The following is a 24236-nucleotide window of genomic DNA, read 5'->3' on the forward strand; positions in this document are numbered from 1 at the left end:
ACCACATAACTATATAAAATAAGGATGTCATAACATGTTTGGAGTAGACTTCAACAGTTAGATAAATGTAATAGTACAACCACATATTATTTTCCAATGACTTTTTGGCCAAAAGCAACATTTTTTTCAGGGACAAAATAACGCATACATAAAATGGATTTCAATTTTAATAAATATAAAAAATAGCTATAATTCTGTTTTTGCTGCCTCTGGAGAATTTTGTATAAATTTTAAAAAGTCTTTTTCTGATCTTCCTCCTTCATATTCTGATAAGAATTTATTACCAATGTAAAGTTTAAACGTAGGAAATCCTTCTATTTTCTCTTCGCTGCAAGTTTCTGAAACACAAAACATATGATGTTAAGACTTTGAAAGCAATTGAGAATTAAAAAGAATATGAACATGGACATGTTTTTTTGTTTGTTTTGAAACCAAAAAACTTTATAATAGGAGTTTTATCTTTACATTCGTCAATTGTAGAATATACTTTACACTTCCCTTATAAGACATTAAAGTTCATGAAAATAAAAGAAGAATCTTTATAGCTTGCTGTTCTATGTAAGCAAAGGCTCTGTGCTGAAGAACGTACTATGACCTATAATGTTTACTTTTAAAAATCAATGAGTTCAATCAAGATGATGATGCTTTGCACTTAAGTTAGTGGAACTCAAAATATTCCCCAAAAATCCACTCCTGTGTAACCTTGAAATGTGATTGCACTTTATTATCTTGGCCTTCCCATTATCCTAGATGACTTCAAAAGAGGAGTCTTGACTGTTTTTATCAGAAATTTGGTGGAGTGTCACATTTACATAATTTCGGACCACTGAGACTTTTTCTTGAGCATGTTGAGTGCAAGGTATTAAAGTCCAAAGAAATATTCTATTGCAGATACCTCTGAATTTTGGAGAATGTATCACATCAATGACATGACAGCTGTGCGGGACAGACGGATGAATGAACAAAAGGCCACACAGACCAAAAAACATATTGCCCCTCTACCATCATAGGAAGGGCATAAAAACCTGGAGCCAATTTTACATGGCAGCGATTACAGATGAACAGGAAGATCTTATGACAACATTATTTAAAACATACCTCTACTTTTAGTACAATCAACTGCTACAAAAGCTTTATTTTTATCCTTTAATGAATCAGCAGCACTCTGGAAGATTGGTTTTGAACTTTTACAATGGCCACACCAAGGTGCATAAAACATCACTAATGATGCTTTATATTTTGAAAGTTGACTTTTAAAATCTGAATCAGATAAATGTTTCACTGCACTTTTAACTGAGCTCCATTCAGGTTCTGGTGGTGGTGTGGGTGCTGCAGGCTGTGGACTGAAAAGACAAATATACAATAATTTATAAATGTCCTCAATGTTTCAGCTATTACAGCTAATTTCCTAATGCAAGTAAAGCAAAACTTTGGTTGGCTTGCTTGCTTTGTTTGTATAATTGTTTATACATGTACCAGCTTTGTTAATAAGATTGACATCTTTAAACAATATATTTAGGCATAGTTTAACCTGTATATATAATATTTGAATTTAATTGGGTGTTATCCTAATGATTGTACAATATAAAAGCAAGAAAGCTAACTAAAGTCTTGCTCTACATGCTTTAGGAAATTAGCTGTAACATAAAATATTTTTTAAATCTTCAACATATTCAAATTTCAGTGAAATATTTAACAGAATAAGGTAAAAATTTAAAATGTCTTTTCATATGCATGTTACTTTTATATATGAAAAATATCATGGTAGAAGAAAATTCATAAGGGTTCCACGGAACCCAGTGTCTCGCCAACTTTTGCTGTTAAACTCCCAGGCTCAACAAAAATAAGGAAAACAATAAATAAAAATATTCCTCTTGATACTATCTTTTGATTGTAAGAAGCTTCTGTCCAAGTTTGGTAAAATTTCAGGATAGTTTATAAATCGAATAAATGTTTTAAAAACTTTAACTGCAGACTGTATGTAATGTTTACTGGAAGAAAAACTAAGTCCATTTATGAGTAAAATACAGATACACAGGTACCAAATATTAACAAAATTTCCTTTCTAGATACTAGCTTTTGATCATAAACAAGCTTCTGTCCAAGTTTGGTACAAATTTAAAATAGTATAAGAAAGTCATTAAATTTAACCACAGAGTGAATGTGTTGATTTCTGGCAGAAAAACTAAGTCCATTTAAAAGTATAATACGGAAAAAATGAATTTATATTTTTACAAAATTTACTTCTGGATACTATCTTATGATCATAAACAAGCTTCTGTCCAAGTTTGGTACAAACCAAGGATAGTTAAAGAAAGTTATTAAAATTTTAAAAACTTTAACCACAGAGTGAATGTAATGTTTCCCCGCAGAAGAACTAAGTCCATTTATATGTAAAAAACAGAAAAAATGGAATTTTATTTTTGCGAACTTTACTTTTGGATACTATCTTATGATCATAAACAAGCTTCTGTCCAAGTTTGGTAGAAATCCAGTATAGTTTAAGAAAGATATTCAAATTTTAAAAACTTTAACCACAGAGTGAATGTAATGTTTCCCCGCAGAAAAACGAAGTCCATTTATAAATAAAATACAGAAAAAATGGAATTTTATTTTTACAAAATTTACTTCTGGATACTATCTTATGATCACAATAAAGCTTCTGTCCAAGTTTGGTAGAAATCCAGTAGAGTTTAAGAAAGTTATTAAATTTTCAAAAACTTTAACCACAGAGTGAATATTTGTTGACGCCGCCGACGACGCCGACAGAATGTAGGATCGCTTAGTCTCGCTTTTTCGACTAAAGTCGAAGGCTCGACAAAAATGAAAAACGCTATGAACAAAGTCTTTCCATTTGTCTAGATTCATTTAAATAATGATTTTCAAACTGTTCTTTTTTCAAGAATCTTGATCAATTTACTTACTTTTTCATGAAACTAACCAAATCTGTCACTTTTCTGCCTCCTGAATATTCAAATGATTCTACACCATTTCTGTAAACCAAATTAAATGTGTTATCTATTGTAAAGCCAATCAATGTATTTATCTACTACAAGAAATACCTATTTTTTACCTTCAAATATGCCTATTCATAATTTACAATTTCATTTTACTATTTCAAATTACTTTTTGTTGCAAGCTGTCATTCAAAAAAATCAAGACACTGTTTTGCTATTCTAAAAGCAAAACTTTAGTGGAAGTAATATTTCAAGCAAATCAAGTTATAAGGATCATTGTGGTCAAGTTTGGTTGCAATAGGTTCAGTGCTTCCACAGGCGACTTTTTGAGTGCCAAGTGATTACTTTACCTTACAATGAGCATTTGGAGTTAGGAGCTAAAAATGGGGATTTTTTTATTCCAGCGTTGTTTTGCAGCTAGTGATATTCCCCTGCTTAATGTTCACATAAGATTCTGAGGCCGGTTTCACGAAGCTATCCTAAGACATGTCATAAGATATATCTTAGGACATGTCTTATGATCCTCTTATGACTATCCTAGGACATATCTCAGACCTCGTCTCGAAGCTATCTTAGGATAATCTTAGCTAAGACATCATAAACCTGAGTGTCGCAAGTTCTTTAAATTTTCAAATATGAATATGATTTACGGTAGTATGTCTTACCATAAATGATTCTAAACGTATGGATTAATATAATGACACAATTTGCAAAATAAAAATAGAAAAATAAAAGTTATTTATAAATTATCTTTAAACAATATACATCAATATGAATATGGAATTTATAATGCAAAACTAGGAAAAAAAAAGAATATAAAATGATGACATTATTTTGCCGGTACAAGTGAGTTGAATTTAATTTTGACACTATTGGTTATAAAAGGTTACGGGATAAATTCGTGCAATCTTATATGAATACCTCGAATTTTCATTGTTGACAAATCATGATAATCCGTCAATCTAGACAGATAACGTTATAAGCAGGGACATGAGAATAGATAATTAGGTTAAAATAAGATTTTTTTTCAAAATTAATATAAAAAAAATGAGTGCAATTTATATAAATAAACGTATAACTGTCCTAAGACCATCATAAGACACCTCTCGCGTTGTCCTAACTTTATGACCAACTTTAAGAGATGTCCTAATTTAGGACCACTTTGTGAAACCCACTTAGGACTAAGATATGTCGTAAGACCATCCTAAGACATGTCTCAGTCCTAAGACAGCTTCGTGAAACTGGGCCCTGGCTGTTTGTGTATTTCTGTGTAGAAATATAAATTAATTATTGAAGTTCATTTTTCTATGTCATATGCTAATCTTTCGTGATTAAAAATGAAAATCATACACTTTATATCCTGGAGGAAAATATACAAGAAAGTATACTTACTTAAAATATTTTACTGAAAAGGAAGGAAAAGAAAATATAAATGCAAATAAGTCTGAACATGAAGAGTAGAAAATCTTCAAATTTATATTTTATATATACATGTATGTTGTTTGTACAACATGGTCAGATGTATGTCATGAAGAGATATTTGAAAATTGACTGTTACTTCAATGGAAATTACCAAGTTAAATTCATCATTAATGTTACTTTTAAAAATTGTTTGTTTTGTCGGTTTTAAATTTCAATATTTTTCTTTATCATAACTTAATTCTTATTTGAATATTATTTATAGAAAGCAAATATACTGACAATAACCAAATGAGAGAAAGCTGTTCAAATAAAACTTCAGGAAATATGTGTTTTGAACATTTATTTAATCAATAGTTTTACAATTCCTGATACTCACATAGTTATTTATCATACTATGAATAACAATGAAACAACAGTAAGGGAATCTTTAAAATTAATGGATCATAATGCCCTAAATCAAGAAATGAGTTTTATCAGTGTAGCATCAAACTTACTTGTAGGATAACCTTGAACTTTATATTGGCCAGCAATCTGACTGTCTATCGTAGCATCAACAGCAGCTAAAACTCCATCTACCTAAAATCAAAGTTGAAAGTAATACTAAATTATTTGCTAAACTTCTTTAACTCCAAATTAAAGAGTTGTTGAAAAGTTATTACTGATAAATTATTACCTGTTAAAAGCTGTAAGACCATTTATGAGACTGAGATGGTAAATACCCTAATTAACTTAAGACTTCATATGTCCTATATTCTCCAACAATTTGTTACAGGCTAGACAAAATTGGACAAGATTGCCTGCAAATTGACTTCACTAATGATATAAATACTGGTACTAAAACTGTTTTGCAAACAAATGTATAGATTTAAACCAAATTTTGCATGTCACTTTTTTCATATTGTTATTGACATGATCAGTATGGACAACAATATTGTATATAGATTTAGTGGCATAAATGGCACATCCTTGTTGGTTGTGAGGTGAATGTCTTACAAAAGAACTGAAACAATAGTTTAAATCTTTTAAAAAAAAGTTGGTTTAATCTTAATAACTTACATTTTGATCTTTAAGTAAAGAAGCTGCCTCAGCATAAGCTGGTTTCATAGCTTTACAATGTCCACACCCTAAATAGAATATTATAAACATTACAACTTTCTCTCACATATGTTCGAAATATATATTCCATATAACAAAATATAAAGTGCGTGGTACACATCACTAATGGACATGAAAACAAAAATAATAGAACAGAACAGGACCCTTATATCTGTTCAACTTGAAATTGCATTACTTCAGATTAGTTGTCATTTTTAAAAATGTATTTTAACAGTATGCCTTTTTATAGTGAAAACTGCCATTTCTTTATGTACACATGTATTGTTAAAAAATATAGGACATGAATTTCCTTTAAATTCTATATTTCAGTACAATTGATGGGGAGAACCAATGGTATATTTTAATTTTTTTTTAATTTTTAAAAAACCTTCCTCTTCCCTCTTCTTTAAACAATATACCGGTGCTCAGAATTACATCTCATTGTACTTACATGGTGCATAAAACATAACTAGGACTGAGTTATGCTCTTTTAAAAAAGAATCAAATGAACTGGTTGTTGGAAAATGTATGTTCCTGTACCCTGTAATTTCTTTCCACTGCTCCTCTGGGGCCTCAGGAGGGGGTTTTGATGGAGCTGCACCAGGATTTTGTGGGTCATTCATAAAGTTGACAAAATCTGCCTCCTGTAAAACAAAGCATTTGCATAAGATAATCTTTTCTCTAATTTTTGTGTTTATTTCACATAAATTTCTTGATCGAGGTGAAAAAGTATTACTCCTCACTACCTGAATTATCTGTTCTCACCAAATAAGGCCTTATTATCTCTACTTCTTAGGTTAAATTGTATTAGGCAGAAAGTGTTTTAAACCAAGATCAAGTTGATATGTTATTTCAAACAAACTAATTTGATGGCTGGCTGAATTCTGACTAAACATATAAATTGCTACATTTGTTTGCACCTGTCCTAAGTTAGGAACCTGATGTTTAGTAGTTGTCATTTGTTGGTGTGGTTCATATTAAGTGTTTCTTGTTTGTCATATACATACCACATCTTCTTATATCTATAAACGGAATGATTAACATAAAAAAACAACATCTCCTAAACCCTTGAAAGAGTGTTTCAACAGATTTTAAAAATTGTATTTAAAAAAACATTCAAATGTATAACCATCAATCAATGCTACACTTTTTAATGTATGTAAGGGAGATAACTCCATTCAATATTTTACATACCTCTCTACCTCCCATATAATTCTGTGGATTTTTACCATAGTTAAAGTATTTCAATGTAGGATATCCTGTTACTTCATTTGTAGTACAGATAGTTGAATGCACTGTACAATCTACTGCTGAAAATGCTACCTGAAACAGATATGTACAGACAATGATGTACAATGTACAATTCAATACTGAAAAATGCTACCTAAAAAGATTAAACAGACATTGTACAAGCCACTGCTAAACTGGTAATATTTTCTTACACAGAACAGATAAGATGTACTGTAAAAACACTGTGTAGACATTGGTGTAAATAAAAAATAAAATACACTGCTGAAAATGCTACAATTACATTTTATGTCAAATAACATCATAGATGAATTGTTTATAGTATATTCGATAAGATACATTAACTTATGAAAATTCAGATATCAAGTAACAAATAATTTCATAACTGTTTTTAAAATTTGGTCAATAAAGAGCTAGATAAATCATTGTTAAAAAGACAGCTGTCTATTGTTCAAGATATGATGATTAACTCCTATAGTCAAGTTTCTTGCGTATTCTTATGGCTGTTTTGTTGACATATGTTAAAACAATTGATATAAATAAAGGAAAGATTGCAAATCTTGTCAATAAGTCCTACCTTTGCATCATCTTTAAACTTAGCTGCCGCTGCCATAAATTCTGGTTTAGCTTTTTTACAGTGACCACACCCTAAAGATATATTATATATTGATATAGTAAAAATGGTGTCACTTATATCTGCCACTTTTCAAGATTATGAGCAGATCTGACTTGCATCCACAATCGGAAATACACTAATATACAAAGAAATAATATAGAAAATATTGCAATTAGAAACTTTTTGTGGACGAGGATGAAACTAATCAGAATAATAGCATAATTCAATAAATACATCTTATATAAAAAAAGAAATTGAAAAAAAAAGTTTTGCATTCATAATACTTTGCAAATCTATATATAGATCATGTAGTAGTAATACAACATTAGAACATATGAGAAGTGTGCCTTAGGATAGATACATACAAATGAAAGAAAATATCATAACAGTACTAGAGAAGGGGGTGTTAAACAACTAGACTGGCATGAGGTCCTAACATGGTTATTATTCTAACATATGCAGTCTCCAAAGTGTGATATTATATTGTGTGTTGTTAAGAGCTGAGGTTGTTTGGTGATATGATTTCAATATTTTACAAACTAATATTAAATACTTTGCCTCCCCCATCCCCTTTTGCTTATAGCTTCCACACTAAAAGAAAAATATCACTGGAGGTGTAGGATAATAATGTGATAGTTTTGTTCTATTTGCTTTGCCAGATAGAAAAATTAATGGATAACATGTCCATTAGGACACAGATGATGCGTCTGCCAGCTTGCATATCATATAAAGTAATGAAGGAACATATCTGAAGAACAGTAAAAGTTGCCCTACCCAAATTTGTACTTGATTTGAATTTTGTGGTAATAAGTATTGTGTATAAGTTTTGTAAATTTGGTTGAGGCAACCTTAAGTTAGAGAATTAAAATGAAAAACATCTTTAAAAAGGCATCACTCTGGAACTATTAAAGTGACACCACCAAAATGCAAACTTGATCTGTAGTATGTGGTTATAAGTATTGTGTATAAGTTTCATAACATTTGGTTGATGCAAACTTAAGTAAGAGAAAGGAAATTAAATATTAAACATTTTTGCCATTGATAAAGGGGCATAACTCTAGATCAGTTAAAGTAAAGCCACCAAAGATCAAACTTGATCTATGTTTTGTGGTAATAAGCATTGTGTATCAGTAACATTTGGTAGATGCAAATTAAAGTTAGAGAAAGGAACACAACTTTTGAATGTATGAACAAATGGAAGGACAGATGGACAAGGGTTAGCCTGAATGCCCTCTCCGATATATATGGCAGGGGCAATAAAAATATTTGTAATTTCATAACTGAGTTATTTTTCTAAGTGAATTTTTCTTACATGGAGCATAAAACATAACTAGAGCATGTTTTTTCTTCTTGAGAACAGATTTATAAGTGTCATCACTAAGATGTAAGACATCACTTTCCACTTCCTCCCATTTAGCCTCTGGTGGGGGTGGTGGTGGTGGTTCCTTTGGACTGAAATATAAAACATCAAATATACTCAAGATAGATACGACTCAAACATTAGGTTGTCAAACAGGCCTATTGAAATATTAAAAAGTCTGTACAGACAAAAGAAGAGTTTTTTCTGTCAATTAGAAATGTTTAAATCTCTTGCACATTGATTGCAACAAAAGTGGTGTTACATTTCTATTGTTCAGAATTGGGTCAATCCCTGAAGATACATCTACCTCATTTAGTGATTTAGGATCTATAACAATTAAAAACATTTTCACATTGACTCTTATCAAAGTCAAAACATATAAGGAACATAAGGTATGGAAACGCCAGTAACTATTTTGTTTGTTAATTCTTATTCTTCAATAACAAGGGTTAAAAATTACTTACTCTTTCATAAAAGCAAGAATTTTTTCTCCTGTCCTTTCATTAAAATCAAAAGCAAATTCACCATCCCTAAAAAAAGAAGTTCATAATACAGTACATGTACTAGGCATGTATACAAATGGAAAAACATGTGTGCATGCTTATGGCAATAAAAGTGGATTTTTTTTCAAAACATTTAAAAAAAAAATGTACTAAAATTATCTTTTTAATGAAATATAGTAAGTATGTTTCAAAGAAAAAAACATCCTTTTAGTAATGAACATGCACAAAAGGAAATCAAACTATATATACCAAATATAATTCATAAAAAAAATGTGAAAGAAACTTTAATAAAAAAAATAGAGGTTATGGTGATGAACCTTTTAATTCAAAATTTACATCTGATTACATTTATACAATAGCACCAGCCACCGTAATAATATCAAAGAAAGAAAATTAAGAATGAATACTTACTTGAAGTATTTCACTGAAAAGATGAAATAACAATTGTTCAGTTAATTAGTGCAGTAAGAAGTAAATAATCTACTTTGCATGTTTAGCAAGTAAAGAATGTTAAATAAGGACTATATTAGAAAATACTGCTAGTTCAGAAATTTTCGTTAGCATTTATCATTGTGAATGCTGAGCATTGGATAAAAGTGCCAATTTAATTATGTGATTTGAGGAATGCTGCATATAAATAATGCTATCAAAATTTAAATAGGAAAATTTCTAGCATGTATTTATAAAAAAAATTGCAAAAATATAAGAATCTACAGTGTTAAAACATTTGTATGAGTTCAAATAACAAGATCCAAAATTTGATTTATATCAGTGATTTATCAATCTAATAGCAATGGTATATTTCCCAATCAAATTTTCAAAACAAAGGAAAAATTACTATGCCTAATTCGTGTTTTCAAAATGTTTTCATGACATTGGAAAAAAAGTTTAATATGGATTATACAGTACCTGTGGGGAACCCCTGAATTTTATATCTATCTCCAACAGTTTTATGTTGTGTAGCATCTACAGCAGCTAAAGTTCCTTCAATCTGTAATAATAATTACATGCATTATAAAAACATACATAATTTGATTATGTAAATTTGTCAGATTTTAAGTGGTACTGTAAATCAATTTTATTATGTGAATACTGGTACTTTATTTCTGTTTAGCCCTTTACTTCTCAACAAGAAGTAATTTGCAGTTTTACAACATTCTTAATATTTTGTGTATAAATATGTTTCTCTAATTCTATGGAAATAAATCCCTTTACGAACCCATTGTATAAAAAAAATTAATCAATGTGTGGTTGCAGGTGATCTCAGAAGATGATTGGCTGAGTCAAAGGGTCATAACCTTTCTCAGCTCACTGAAATGATCAAAGTGTTCTAACAAGTGTTTAGAAATTGACAACTTTGTGGAAAATGGAAGGCACTCCAAGGGGACTTTGGTTTAGAAAAAAAAAATCAATCTTTTAATCATTAGAGAAACAGATTACTACATAGTAACGCTTTCAGCTCGGACTTTAAAATTGATAATTCAACTATTTTGATTGGATAAATGGGATAATCCACTTGTATCAATGTAATAATCAATATTGAAGTATCATATTTTCCAAAAGATTAATACTCTACTTGAACAAAAGTTTAAAAATAATCTGCTGGAGAATTTTGTTTTAGTTTACAGTATTTTCATAATATTCAAAAGTATTTTTTTGTTTTGCTGTGTACAATACTTAAGATTACTAACATTGTCATTTACTGAAACATGATGTATTTGAAGTAATGATAAATATATGTTGAAAGAACATTACTAAAGCTGATGACAACACTGAATATGTCACAAAAAGAATATTAAACTGATTTATACAATACAAAAAAGTAATAATGATTAATAAACCCAGTAGATGTATCCAGCTTGTTTTATTATCTTTAACAGAATTCTGTTTAAGGTATGACTGTAATATTTTTTCTGTCTATGAAGAAATAACATAAAAAAAAATGGTGCACACTGAATAAAGCGCCTAGCGGGTTATTTAACAGTGCACCAAATTTTTTATGTTATTTCGAATAGACAGAAAAAATATTACAGTCATTTCTTATAATTTAATTCTAAATTCCATTTTAAACCGTAGAAAACCATGAAAAAATGATGACGTCATGGTCACATGACTAAATTTTGTCTATGGGCTCAAAACAAAATAATGTCAGCCAATCAGAAGACAAGTTACATCCAAAATTAAATTATTTGATAATGTAGGCAAAACAGATATTAGTTGTAGCAAACATTTATGAGGATTTGGAATGTAAGTGAACATTTACATTTTAAGGCTGATATTATAATCTATAATTATGTATATTGAAGCAAGTGATTAACTGATTGGTTGTTAGTTGCTTAACACCTGCAGCAAATGCTGTGTGAAACTTAATGTCATACCTTATAATATTAGAATATTTTTGAAAGTTGTTTTAACTTACACCTTGTTCTTTCATCTTACTAGCTGTTTCTGTATATTCTGGCTTCATTTGCTTACAATGACCACACCCTATAATGAATAGATTATATACACAATTATATACAATGAACACATCCTATAATGAACAGATTATTTAAACAATTATAACAAATACTCACTTCCTGCTGAGTTATCTGTTAACTAAATCATTTTCAAGGATACTTAATTTACTACTTAACCTTCCTACCCAAAGTGCATTTTCACGATTTTTCCTTGATGTATCTAAATATTAAGGGAGGATCAAAGTTTTACATATTCACTGCGATTATAGTATTCTTGCAAAAATTATGAAAAATTAAAAGCTCCTGAACATTAGTTGGTTTCAATATATATATTTGTCACTTATGGTTAAGGCACGTTATGTATAACCCACATTGATATTAGCAAGTGATAACACACACATACTCTAACTTGGTAACCCATCCTAAAATGTGATATAAAAATGTGACATTCCCATACACTAAGGACAATGACAATTTGCATTAGTATTCATTTCTATTTGTTTATCAACTAACTAAGCCACACAAAGAAAATGCTTACCATTAGAGAACTGGTTATAAATAATAGATAATAGATATAGAATTTGTAAGGGAATCACCTGTAACCCTCTATTATTTAAAAACAAAACCGATGAAAATTTCCTGTTAAGAGACACCAATACTCTAAATATATAATTCATTTGGAATAACCGGTAAGACTTCCTATATTCCTACTTACAAGGAGCATAAAACATGACTAAGACTGATGGATTGTTTTTTAAATAATCATCATAGGTACTGTCTGTCAAATGAACCACATCTGATTCCTCGTCAGCCCATTCTGCTTCTTTCTTCTTCTCTGCTGGGGGTTTAGGACTGGAAAACAAAAACAAATCATTTGAGTAATAAAGTCTTCTAGATGAAAAGAGAATAAGAAATCGTAGATAGAAAGATATTGATTCAATATGAACAGCTATATTACAAATCGTAGATATCTTTTCTAATTTTTGTTTTGTTGGGATCCTGTAAATGGAGTTTCCCCAATAACCAGAAGATTAGGTAACATATTTATAGTTTTAGAGTGAAAAATATTTTATATCAAGAAAACTTTAGTTTCTTTCGTAATATGTTTTATATGCACATGATGCTTGTTTTGATTGTTTGTTTTTTTTAAATTATATTTTGTAAAATAACTGACGAGAGCTTATGTTTATTTGTTTTATACTATGCTGTATGTCAATAAATTTTTTGAATTTTTATGTTTATGTTTCAGATTCCCTTTTAGATACAGATTGGCAGAATTTCTGATCATCTCAAAACTTTTTCTTATTTCTATTTTTCTCAGATTTTGATTTTTTTTATATCGGAATAAGATCTGTTGCAATTTCATCTATTTAAGGGAAAATAAATTTATTTAAAACAATAGTGCTTTCCTTAAGCTCTGTGAAATAAGCTAACACAATTCTACTTAACTTACTCTAAACACCATTCAATGATGGAATCTTTGGTATTTTCACCTCCATATAAAAATTTCTTCTTGCCATTTCTGTAAACAAAACAAAACTTATTAATTAATTTCAAAGTATAAAGTCAATATCCAATGAGGACTCAATATGCTGTACATTTTTAATCATTATTATATTACAACAGGAAAACTCCTTATAATTAAAAAGAATACTCATTGATTAAATTTTTTTTCACATGTTTCATCTTCTACATTAATTTACTGGTGCCTTTATTTTTGACAAAAAAAAGAGCAACACAACTTATGTGCTGTAACAGGTAAGTCACAAACTGGATCTTGTTATTGAAAACATATAACTCATTCTCTTCATTAAATTAAATATATACATAAAGGCAACAAACAGCCAGTCAGATGACAATGATACATGACAAAGTCAGGGTAATATCAAACTGATTCCATATACAGAAAAAAAGAAAAAGCTAACTCTTAATAAGTGTGTGTGGCTAACCTGGTGAGAATGCATATCAACTCCACTGTGAATTGAAAGAATATTAAATTTTTAAATAAGGAAATTTACCCCACCATTTAAATATGAAAATGGTTTAGCAAACCAAGCTATATGTAAAATAAAAACAAATATTTGTCAAATTTGGTTATTGTCTCTTTCAACAAGGAATATAACTCTGGAATGAATTATACAAAACTTTGTATATAGTGGTTTCTGAAAATTTGTTCATACGTACTAGGAAACCTCGAATCTGTTTCAAAGCTAAATAAGAAAAACTATTTGAAGTGACCAAACATAAAGCTGATGTAATGTAAGTATTTATTTCATTATAAGATTTAAACTCTTTCCTATGATCAAAATGTGCAAATTGTTAAACAAGTATTCAATTTTATAAAGAGATCAAAACGATTCCTCATAGTATAGTATCAACATAGGTAAAACGCACATCATCATGCTTATCATCATCAACCTAATCTCTGTCGTTCTTTCCTCATTCCCTCTACTTTTTTCAGTATAGATAAGTAATATTTATGTTGTTTATATTATATGATGCATGCTCACGTTCAATTTGTATTGTTAAATATATTGTATTGTGGAGAAGACTTTATAAGTATGTTTTACTTGTGTCTGATCTTTTTTCGCTTTGAGCAAATAAAATATGTTTAAACAATAAGATTTAAAGACAGAAAAACCAATGGGTCATTATGAAGCAAGTTGAAAGAATGTTTATCCTTATTTTAAACTGATTCATTTCTAGAGATAACCAATTTGTAGTGCAAGAATTAATTTAACATTTTTCAATGTTGATACACAATTTCTGAGATTACTTCCAATTGAAGAATTCTTGAAATAGAAATGTCGACAAATATTCCATAAGATTAAAAAAAGTTATCATTCATATGAAAACATTATAAGAGTCACTGTAACTGCTTTTAAATACAGTTATAGACTCAAAACATGTGAACAATAGCAAATATTGGGTTAAAAGGAGTAGAATAACTTTTACAGATTTCAAAGCAAACAAACAATATGTCTTGTCATGTTAAAAAGCTTCTTTATATGTCTAGGAAATCAGACATGTAATATCTTCAAGGATATATAATTTAGTCATTTTTTTTCAATATAAATGAATTCATAAATCTAAGTTATTGAAACACAGCAAGTGTTGTTTCTAATATAAAACTTTAGTGCAAAACCTGCAAGAAACATGACCCAAGGACTAAATAAATAAATATAAATATACCAATTTTGAAAATAAAAATATCATCTGTGCAGCATGCTGACAACAGAAATTTGTTTCCATGAAAATATTTAAAACATAACAACAACTAAAATGCAAATAAATGATTCTTACTTGAGAAGCTGCATAATGAACAAATGCTTGAAACAAAGTTATGTCAAAACAAATGTAAAATTCTATATCATAAAACAACAATGAAAGTTCTGATTTTCCAAACTTGTCAATTTTGTTCTTTTCAAAAATCAGGAAACTTTTAGAACATAGCTATAACTGAAGAAATAAAAAAGTATCTCACTTCTATAAATCAAGGTGCAGTACAAATGCATACCAAATATTGTTGACTTAATGTTAGTGGTTCATCTTAAACTGAACTTAACACAAATTTTCCTGTGTTTACTATGCAAATGTTGGAAAGTAAGCAATCTTGGAAATGTGAGGTGCAAATGCTTCTACACATACCAAATATTGTTGATTTAATATTAGTAGTTCATTCTAAAGTATAATTGACACAGCGACCAAAGCCGTCCCTGCCAGAATACAGCACGCCTTTAGCTTTGTCTAATTTTTTGGACTTCATTGAGGTGAGACAATAATGTACCATTAAGCAATACTATAAATAGCCTTTGTGTCAAAGCAAAATAATTGATGAAAAGTTGTCATATTCTTTCCTATTTCCATATACAACATTTACGTGATTAAGGAAAATTAAGTAAAACAAAGCCTAAGTGAAGATTGCATACTGTAAACCAACTTATTTTAGCAAACAATTTATTTTGGTGAATATCACAAGTAGACAAATAATCTGAAATTAATTTGTCCAGAATATGTGAAACTTGGATCTTTCCTTGTATAAATAGATCAAGAATATAATAATATTGCGAAAAAATTAATTAGCCCTAAGTTAGCTAGAGAGATTTTAACACTAAATATAGTATGCATGCAAATAATTTGGTTTACAGTAGTTTGATACTACTGCTACTTTTACTAAGAAATATATATATATTTAGTAACAAGCTTGTGAACAAGATACTATAAGTAAAAGTGATATTCTTAAGCTGTGTGCAAAAGTACATACTCAAAATAGTAGATAGTTGGAAAACCTGTTATGTTATATTCAGCTCGTAGGGGCATCTGATGAGGCTTATCTACATCAATACCAGCAAGTGCCTGTAAACAAATAATATAGAAATACATAAAAATACACTAAGAAGTCATTACAATATCAAAAACCATAGGATAAAATTCAAAAATAATGTCCCACGCCATATGAAAATTTCTAAAAAGTCAATGGCTTGAATGAATTTTTTCTTAAATGTATGCATACTAATATGTGTTATATATATGTTTTTTTATTTTAGCTAAAACTGTTGTAGATGGCATTCATAATTATTTAAACTCTTGATGATTTAAAGTGTTAGACATATTGAATATCCAGCTATCTATTTTGACTGTATGTTGCCATCTAGATGCTTGTGATGGTTTGTGTTGCTGGTTTGCTGTTTCAATGACATGAACCCCATACATGTCATACATTGCTTTAATCATAAAACAGAATAAATCTTTATTTTCCCAATACTACCCACCACTTTTCCTTTAAGTTCTGTGGCTGCAGCAGAAAAATCAGGTTTCATTCTCTTACAGAATCCACACCCTATAATAGAGAATAAATTAAGTTAACTGTATAATACATGTACTACTATTGACATATGAGTTTTCTTATATTTGGAAAATTTTAACTATAAAAAACAAATAATTTTCCACTATAATCATGACAAGGAGCTCTAGGTAAAACAGATTAAAAGAAAAAATTCAGCAACAGGTGACAGGTTAAAAGATCAATGTTTCTTAACAAGCAGTGGAATTCTTTATATAATTTAGTGCTATATTGTTTGAAAATGGAATTGTCTTTTATTTTAAGTAAGGCTTATTATTTGTATACAAATTTATAGAACAATTTTTCCATATCTACTTACATGGAGCATAAAACATAGCTAGTATTTTCTTCTTTTGCTTCAATAGTTTACCAAATTGCTGAAAAATATAACAATATTTACTATGTCAAATTGTCAATTTGTACTGGATCCTGTTAAATATTTTTGTTTATAAATAACAAGAGGTATGAATAGCTTAATTTGTGTACATGATTTTCATAAATTGGCTTGCTGTAAGAAAAACTGTAGAAGAAATATATCCCTTGACAAAATTTCTAGCTAACCTCAGTGTGAATTACCGTTTATAACATTGTATTTAACATATTCAGGCAATTGTTTGCACCTGTCCTCAGTCTGAAATCTGATGTTCAGTAGATGTCGCTTGTTGATTTTTAAAGTAGTTTATAAGTGTTTCTCCTTTTTTATATACATTAGATCGTTGGTTTTCCTGTTCGAATGGTTTTTTCACTAGTCATTTTTTTAGGCCCTTTTATAGCTTGCTGTTCGACATGAGCCAGGGCTGTGCGTTGAAGACAGTAATTTGACCTATAATAGTTTACTTTTTTTAATTGTGACTTGGATGGAGAGTTGGCACTCATACCTCTTCTTCTTATATTTATGCCATGCAATACTTGTTTTATAAATCTAATCAGACTATATTGGAATTCTTTGTTTTATTATTGTAACCTTAATTATTGTTAACTTAACTGCACCCTTATTTTATAAGAGCCTATACTCTAGATAACACTTCAAATTTACTTGTTGGTTTACAGACTATATTTATGTCACAAATCACAGGACATACCTCTGGAGTTTCTACATGTACCACATCTCCAGCTGTTGGTTCTTCCTCCCACGGTATATCTCCTGTAGGATCCATCAGGAAATTCACCAAAGACTAAAAAAATATACCAGAGATTAGTATATATGTCAAATTGCATGGAAATATTTACATAAGTACTTGTTCACAATGTAACAGTCTGCAGGAAAACCTGTCACACTGACCTTAGCCAACCAGTCTTTGCCCTTACCTCTACATGCCACATGCTTAACTAAGAAGCATACATTTAATTTAAAGTTTGACCAGACCTCCTGCACTCTATATTCTTAAAAATAAAATGCTGTTGATTTACTGTTATTCATAAAGTAACATTTCATTTTTATTTCATGATAATATGTGAACCATGGTAAAAGTGTTCAACCAAATAAATGTTTCCTTTAGTGATTTTGGTTCAGTAATTGAAAAATATAATCATGATGAACTTAGGAATTAATCTTTCCTGAATTAAAAAATGGTACCTATCCTTAAAAATATATCTGCACTTGTTATATAATAATATGAGTACTGTTACCTTAGAAACCAGTTTTCTATCATAATCTTTATTGAAGGATCCATCTCTAAAAACATACAAAAAATCTTTTGAATGAAAACAAAAGTAGTGTAACTGTCATATTTATGGTATTGCAACTAGGCTATTTGGGCAGTCAAAATGCATTGACAGTATAAATTTTAAATTTGATAGGGTCACTGACCATATATAGCTATTTTTGTAATGTTGATAAATCTGTTTCTTGAGTTTTTTTCTATGAAGTCACAAAAGTATGTGGATTTTTTACAATTAAATTTTAAACAACTCTTAAGATTTTCAGAATAAAGAATCAGAAGATCTGACAAGCATTTCTATCAAATTTAGAGCCAATTAATTTTTGAAACAACAATGAACAATGTATAGTTGTTCTCTTTATACTGCAATTAACAAATCTTTTTCAAATGAAATTTTCTGGGAAAAAACAGCAATTATGAATCTATGGCAATTGATGCAATCATTTTGTTAATCTGTTTTCTTTCACTCCTTAAAAAGTAAAAGGGTATGAAATAAATTCATTTTGATCATCTGAGGTACATGCAGACAGTTTTGAAATTTCATCCCATGTAAAACTATATCTACATCAAGTTAAAAGGAGACCATACTAAAATGATGAATTTTTCAATACTAACTTGTAATGTTTTACTTCTATAGTACTGGGAGACACTTTCTGGTTCTTACATAACTTTTTAGCATCACTGCAATGGAAATCAATAAATAAATAATTGACAGAAATCAATATTGAACTTTTGTAACTATTGCTTTGTAGAAATTTAATCATTTTGCTAGTATCACATGTGTTTTTTCTTTTTTTAAAGTTTCATACATTCATGACATTCATGACATTTGTCAAGTGTGTTTTTTATATAACAATTAGACCAAATTTTTTTCATACTTATTTCCTGACAGTGGGAACTTGGCAAAACATAAATATTCTTTTTTTTTTGTATGGTTTGGTGTAGTCTGTTAATCAATGAATGCTCTTTCAAATGTTTTAAATAAAGGTTTCAAACCACAACAACTGTAGCTCCTGTAACAAAGCAAAATCCATAAGAAAGACACTTGACATAATTCAACAAATTCTTACTTTTGTGTATTTCTTAAGTAAACATTTAAAAAGGGTAAAAGAATTATTTCATTTAATCAAGATATTAGCTCAATGTCTTATAAATATTCATGTGTGATTTTAGATTTTTTTTATGTATTAGAGAACCTATCACCAATGTCTTTTACCTGCAGTCGACCAGACCCAGGGTGGCTTTACCCTTCATCTGTTCAGCTACATCTTCAAACATATTTTTAAGCTTCCCATACTCTTTGCCTGTAACAAAAATCATTAATTAACTTGTGGTGATACATTTTAAAGACAAACAGGAATTTTCTTTTACCATAAGGACCAATATTCTGTTAAAAGCAGTTCAAGCAAAGACTCAATGCACTAATGATATTTTACAGCTGATTTCATTGAGTGTGTAGGGAAAGGTAGAATCCTTGGTTTGCTTGCATATTAGCTGAACCGTGAAGTCATTATTAGGTAAGGTATATGACCCTTCTTTCAAAGTAGTCTAGTCTAACAGACAGGTTATCTGTCTGGCTAGTCTACTCTTAAAAGAGGGTAGTTTACCTAACATAATAATGACTTCACGGTTTCGCTAACAAGCAAGCTAACCAAGGATTCTACCTTTCTCTACACACTCAATGAAATCGGCTGTTATTACATATAAAATATCAAGGCAGTCTCAGCAGGCAAAGAAAAACTGTGAAGGCAACTTTTATCATAGCAAGCATATACATTTTATACTAGAATTGGCCATCAGAAATTATCAAGCTACATTGGAGATCTATGCTCTTTTTTTTGCTGGCTTACCTTTTAGACTGTTTAAAGTTCCTTCAATCTATTAAGTTTAAAGAAAATAACAAAACAACAGGATAAATGTGAACAAATTATTGTTGAAGGGCAATATTACCAAAAGGGTACACAAAATATGAATATAATGAAAACAAGAGTGCACATGCTGGAATGTCTCGCCTTCTTTACAAAGCATTGGTATTATGTTGATAGTCCTAAATATAAATCTTTATTACAACTGTCATATAAACTTAACATTAACCAAGAACACTAAACATTGACCAATGAACCATGAAAATGAGGTCAAGGTCACATGAACCCTGCCAAGTAGACATGTACAATTTTCTGCAATGAAACATGTGAAATGAAAGGTTAATTTCCTAAAAACTATCAAATTCAAAATTTATTTTTTTCAAAACTTTTTCTTATGAAACCAGATGTGAGGTACTATGTTTCAGTGGTATTATACCTTATGAGAAATAAGCCATTAGTCTAAGAGATAACCTTAATGCAAAAGAATTCACTATCTATAAATGTATAAGGATGTACCACTTTAATACATGAATAACTGAACAAAAAACGTATAACTGGTAATATTCATAGACGAAACACACATAACAAATAGCCCTGTAATGAAGAAAACATATTTAATTAAAGATATTTGACATTTAATGTCTTACTAAACCATTAAATTAATTTAAAAAAAAATGACATTTAATGTCTTAACTTAAGTTATTAATTAATTAAAAAAATTTGACATTTATTATTTATAATAATTTAGTAAACAAATTTTTTATGAGGTTTGCTGGTTACGAGTATTTGATCTACTTATTCTCTACATTATGTATCTAACAGTGTCCCTTCAATATTTTATTGATAACTAATAGAAAAGCAACTGATTTTCACATAACAGATACCTGCATTGAAATTAACAATGGGAATCAAACAGCTGTGTAACATACAACATGTACAACATGATTGTTAACTAAAATTGAGGATAAATTAAAAATTGCAAGCTGTTGACAATAATTTGACTATACATGCTATAGGCACTCTACATAATAAATCAATGGATGATTCAGTACAAAATTTTGGGTTTATATATGTACTTGAGAGAGACAACCTTTTGGGTTTATATTTCTACTTTTAAAAGAGGGAAAATGGTAAAATTCTATCACCTGATTTGGCATAAATAATCAATAGATTTGTTTTCGTCCTCAGTGTCTTCTTAAACTCTTTTGGATCATCGATATCTTGTATAAGAGAAACTTTCTGTCTAGCACCCAACTTAACAGAAACGTTTACCTACAAAATAAATGTATTTATTAACTATCGATAGCACATGGGTTTGTTGTTATATTGGGAACATGTGTTTTATAGATATAGGAAGATGTGGTGTGAGTGCCAATGAGACAACTCTCCATCCAAGTAACAATTTAAAAAGTAAACCATTATAGGTTAAAGAAGGGCCTTCAACACGGAGCCTTGGCTCACACCGAACAACAAGCTATAAAGGGCCCCAAAATTACTAGTGTAAAACCATTCAAACGGGAAAAACAACGGTCTAATCTATATAAACAAAACGAGAAACACGTATATATTACATAAACAAACGACAACTTCTGTACATCAGATTCCTGACTTAGGACAGGTGCAAACATTTGCAGCGGGATTAAACGTTTTAATGGATCCAAACCTTCTCCCTTTTTCTGAAACAATAGCATAACATCACAACATAGAAAAACACACGATAAAATATCAATTGGCAGACTTAACTCAATCAAAAAACGTATGATTACACAATGAACGAATAAATTTGATCTGCGATATCTGAATACAAATGCACAGTTAATTAAATATTAGAGACAAACATAATATTTAAATCATTTTAGCATAACAATAAGTCACCTTAACAAAGTTAGGAGTTTAAAGTTCTTTGTATGATACCACGGACTGGTCATTCGCAGTAAAAGTTAACATTGAAAATACATTTTCATAGCTTGACCATTCGAAGCTCAGTCTTATAGTGCAGTGAAGTTTCCCCGTCCCCCCTGTAAACATGTTTTGTATAAGCTTATAATATTACAGTGATATTGTTTGCCTTAAATTAATGGAGAATAAAGGCTTTTTCCCCTGGAGAAGAATCCCAATTTGAAAAAAAAATGGCTTAAAATTATTCCCAAAAAGACAACTTTTTTTCCCTAACAGTGCTGTTTCAGTAGTAATTGTGCATGAATTCAAACTGAAAAACACTCATTTATTTTTTTTCATAGCTAAAATTACTATATGTGCAGATTTGAGGGTCTATTTATGTATCATCACTGACAAAAAGGTGTCTTATTTCAAAGCAGGGTTTGACTCTTGAAATGGGGTCTGTAAATTGAAGTTTCAGTCAAATTCATGGTTTATTCCTAAATTTCCAATTAGATGAAAATTACGCATATTTTCCCAATAAAAACGGGTAGAGGTACTTTTGAAAAAAGCCAACAATATCACTGTATTATAACTGCATTAAGTTTTTTCTGTATAAAAATATGGTTTTGGGATATAAATGATTCTATTTCATTATTTTTCATTGAAGATATGTTTGTAAGACATGCATGCTGCAGTGGTCTTACTGTGCTGGCAAAGTGATTGCATGAGGACAGTTGAATTATTTAATAATAAACTTTGCTGCACTCGTCTAGGCTAGCTGTTTCCCATAGATATGTGTTTGAGTTTTTGTTCAAAAATACTTTATTTGCGTTTAAGGGCACAAATAAGAAAATAAATATCATATCAGTCTGCACGGTAAGCCACTAGTCCGATGCCCCAGACTAGTAAAATTTCATTCGGACTAGTAAGTTTTTGCAAAATTTTGTTTGGCCCAATAAGAAAAATGTCAGAATATTGGTCATCGGACTATCAGTTGAAAAAGTTTTTGGTGCAGACTGCATATAGTTACAAGTCAACATCATTGGTTAAAAGAATGATATTAAATCATAAAGATTCATTCATTAAAATATTTTTATAATATAAAAAAACATATAAAAAAAGATTAGTCAAGATTCTAAGAGATAAACAAGAACCAAAACTTCATTTACATGTAGATTAGTTTTGAATTTTACATTTGACCTAGTGACCTTATCTCCTTAGTCATGTTAGTGATTTACCTTATCTCTGAAGGCATTGTTTATAATGTTTGGGAAATATTTAAAGTTTTTCACTTATTGATATCAACTGCAACAGAAATGATGTGGCTCATTCATGTCATTTAAACATCTATGATTTTATTAATTTGCTTTGTTTCAGATATCTGCTTCATGTTAAATTGATGACATACAAGATAGTCATGTGACAGTCACAGCCTTGGGCTGTGAATTTGTGATAATGTACAGATAATTTTGTATTTAAAAAACTCAATAATCATGATAATATCAACTAAAGTTTATTTTAAATAAATCACAATGTTCTGATTATATGTTATTTGAACTTTGAAATCCATAAACTGACAGCAGTTTTACAAACCAATTAATACAGAAAGTCTTGTTTCTATCATGTCTATTTTCTGTTATAATTATCATCATCATCATTATGAATAAAATGTCTCGATCATCATGGTCATGCTGACCTGTTGATCTAGGGTAGCTTTTTGGGGGAAAAAGACACCTTGTATTGTGAAGTGTTGGAAGTTGCTTGTTTATGAAGATTTTCTGTGTAAATCTCCTTATTTGAAGATATGTATTGTATACAACTTGCTTCATAAAGTATGTGTATGAAATGGCAATTGTCTTGTCATGATACTGATGACTCAGTAACTGATCCTTGATGGTTAATATAGAAAACAATGCCGACACTATTCTTTTACAGTCATTTTGTTAACATGCTTGACTATATACACGTATATCATGTATATCATAACTAAGTACATGTGTACATCTATGACAGAATTGATGTATTCAGTCAGTGGATTTTTTTTGTTCAATCATCAATGCATTTTAATTTATAATGGTGCAAAAGTTTGCGGGTACCTGCAAATTATTGTAAAGTATAAAAAAAAACATTACCATTAAGACTAAAAGCAATAAATATATCCTTGCCATCCTTATAATGCCACGTATTGGTAAGTAGCCGGTAGCCTTATCGTTTGGGTAGAGCTCTTCACAGTTAAGGTAAAAATCTCATTTTCCCGAACTTTTTTATACATTCTCAGATTCCAAATACCAATATAATGTTGTCTGTATGAATAAAAGTGAGATGA

General features: G+C 29.6%; 1 protein-coding gene across 1 annotated transcript; it reads right to left on the reverse strand.

Moving 5' to 3' along the window:
- Positions 1–149: 149 nt before the first annotated feature.
- Positions 150–24176, reverse strand: LOC134707287 (protein disulfide-isomerase A5-like). Its single transcript, XM_063566930.1, has 25 exons — positions 24043–24176; positions 21175–21301; positions 19381–19468; positions 18780–18845; positions 18133–18178; positions 17586–17678; positions 16823–16880; positions 16433–16500; positions 15925–16016; positions 13114–13182; positions 12376–12512; positions 11621–11688; positions 10111–10192; positions 9613–9625; positions 9163–9228; positions 8651–8790; positions 7300–7370; positions 6669–6797; positions 5926–6118; positions 5436–5503; positions 4874–4955; positions 4350–4362; positions 2925–2993; positions 1099–1343; positions 150–338 (listed from the first exon to the last, which is right to left on the reverse strand). Exons 1-25 carry the CDS (start codon positions 24076–24078, stop codon positions 187–189), a joined length of 2271 nt encoding a protein of 756 aa, XP_063423000.1. The 5' UTR covers positions 24079–24176; the 3' UTR covers positions 150–186.
- Between the last annotated feature and the right edge of the window lie 60 nt (positions 24177–24236).

The sequence above is a fragment of the Mytilus trossulus genome, chromosome 2, assembly GCF_036588685.1.
Source record: "Mytilus trossulus isolate FHL-02 chromosome 2, PNRI_Mtr1.1.1.hap1, whole genome shotgun sequence".
Taxonomy (NCBI): Eukaryota; Metazoa; Mollusca; class Bivalvia; order Mytilida; family Mytilidae; genus Mytilus; species Mytilus trossulus.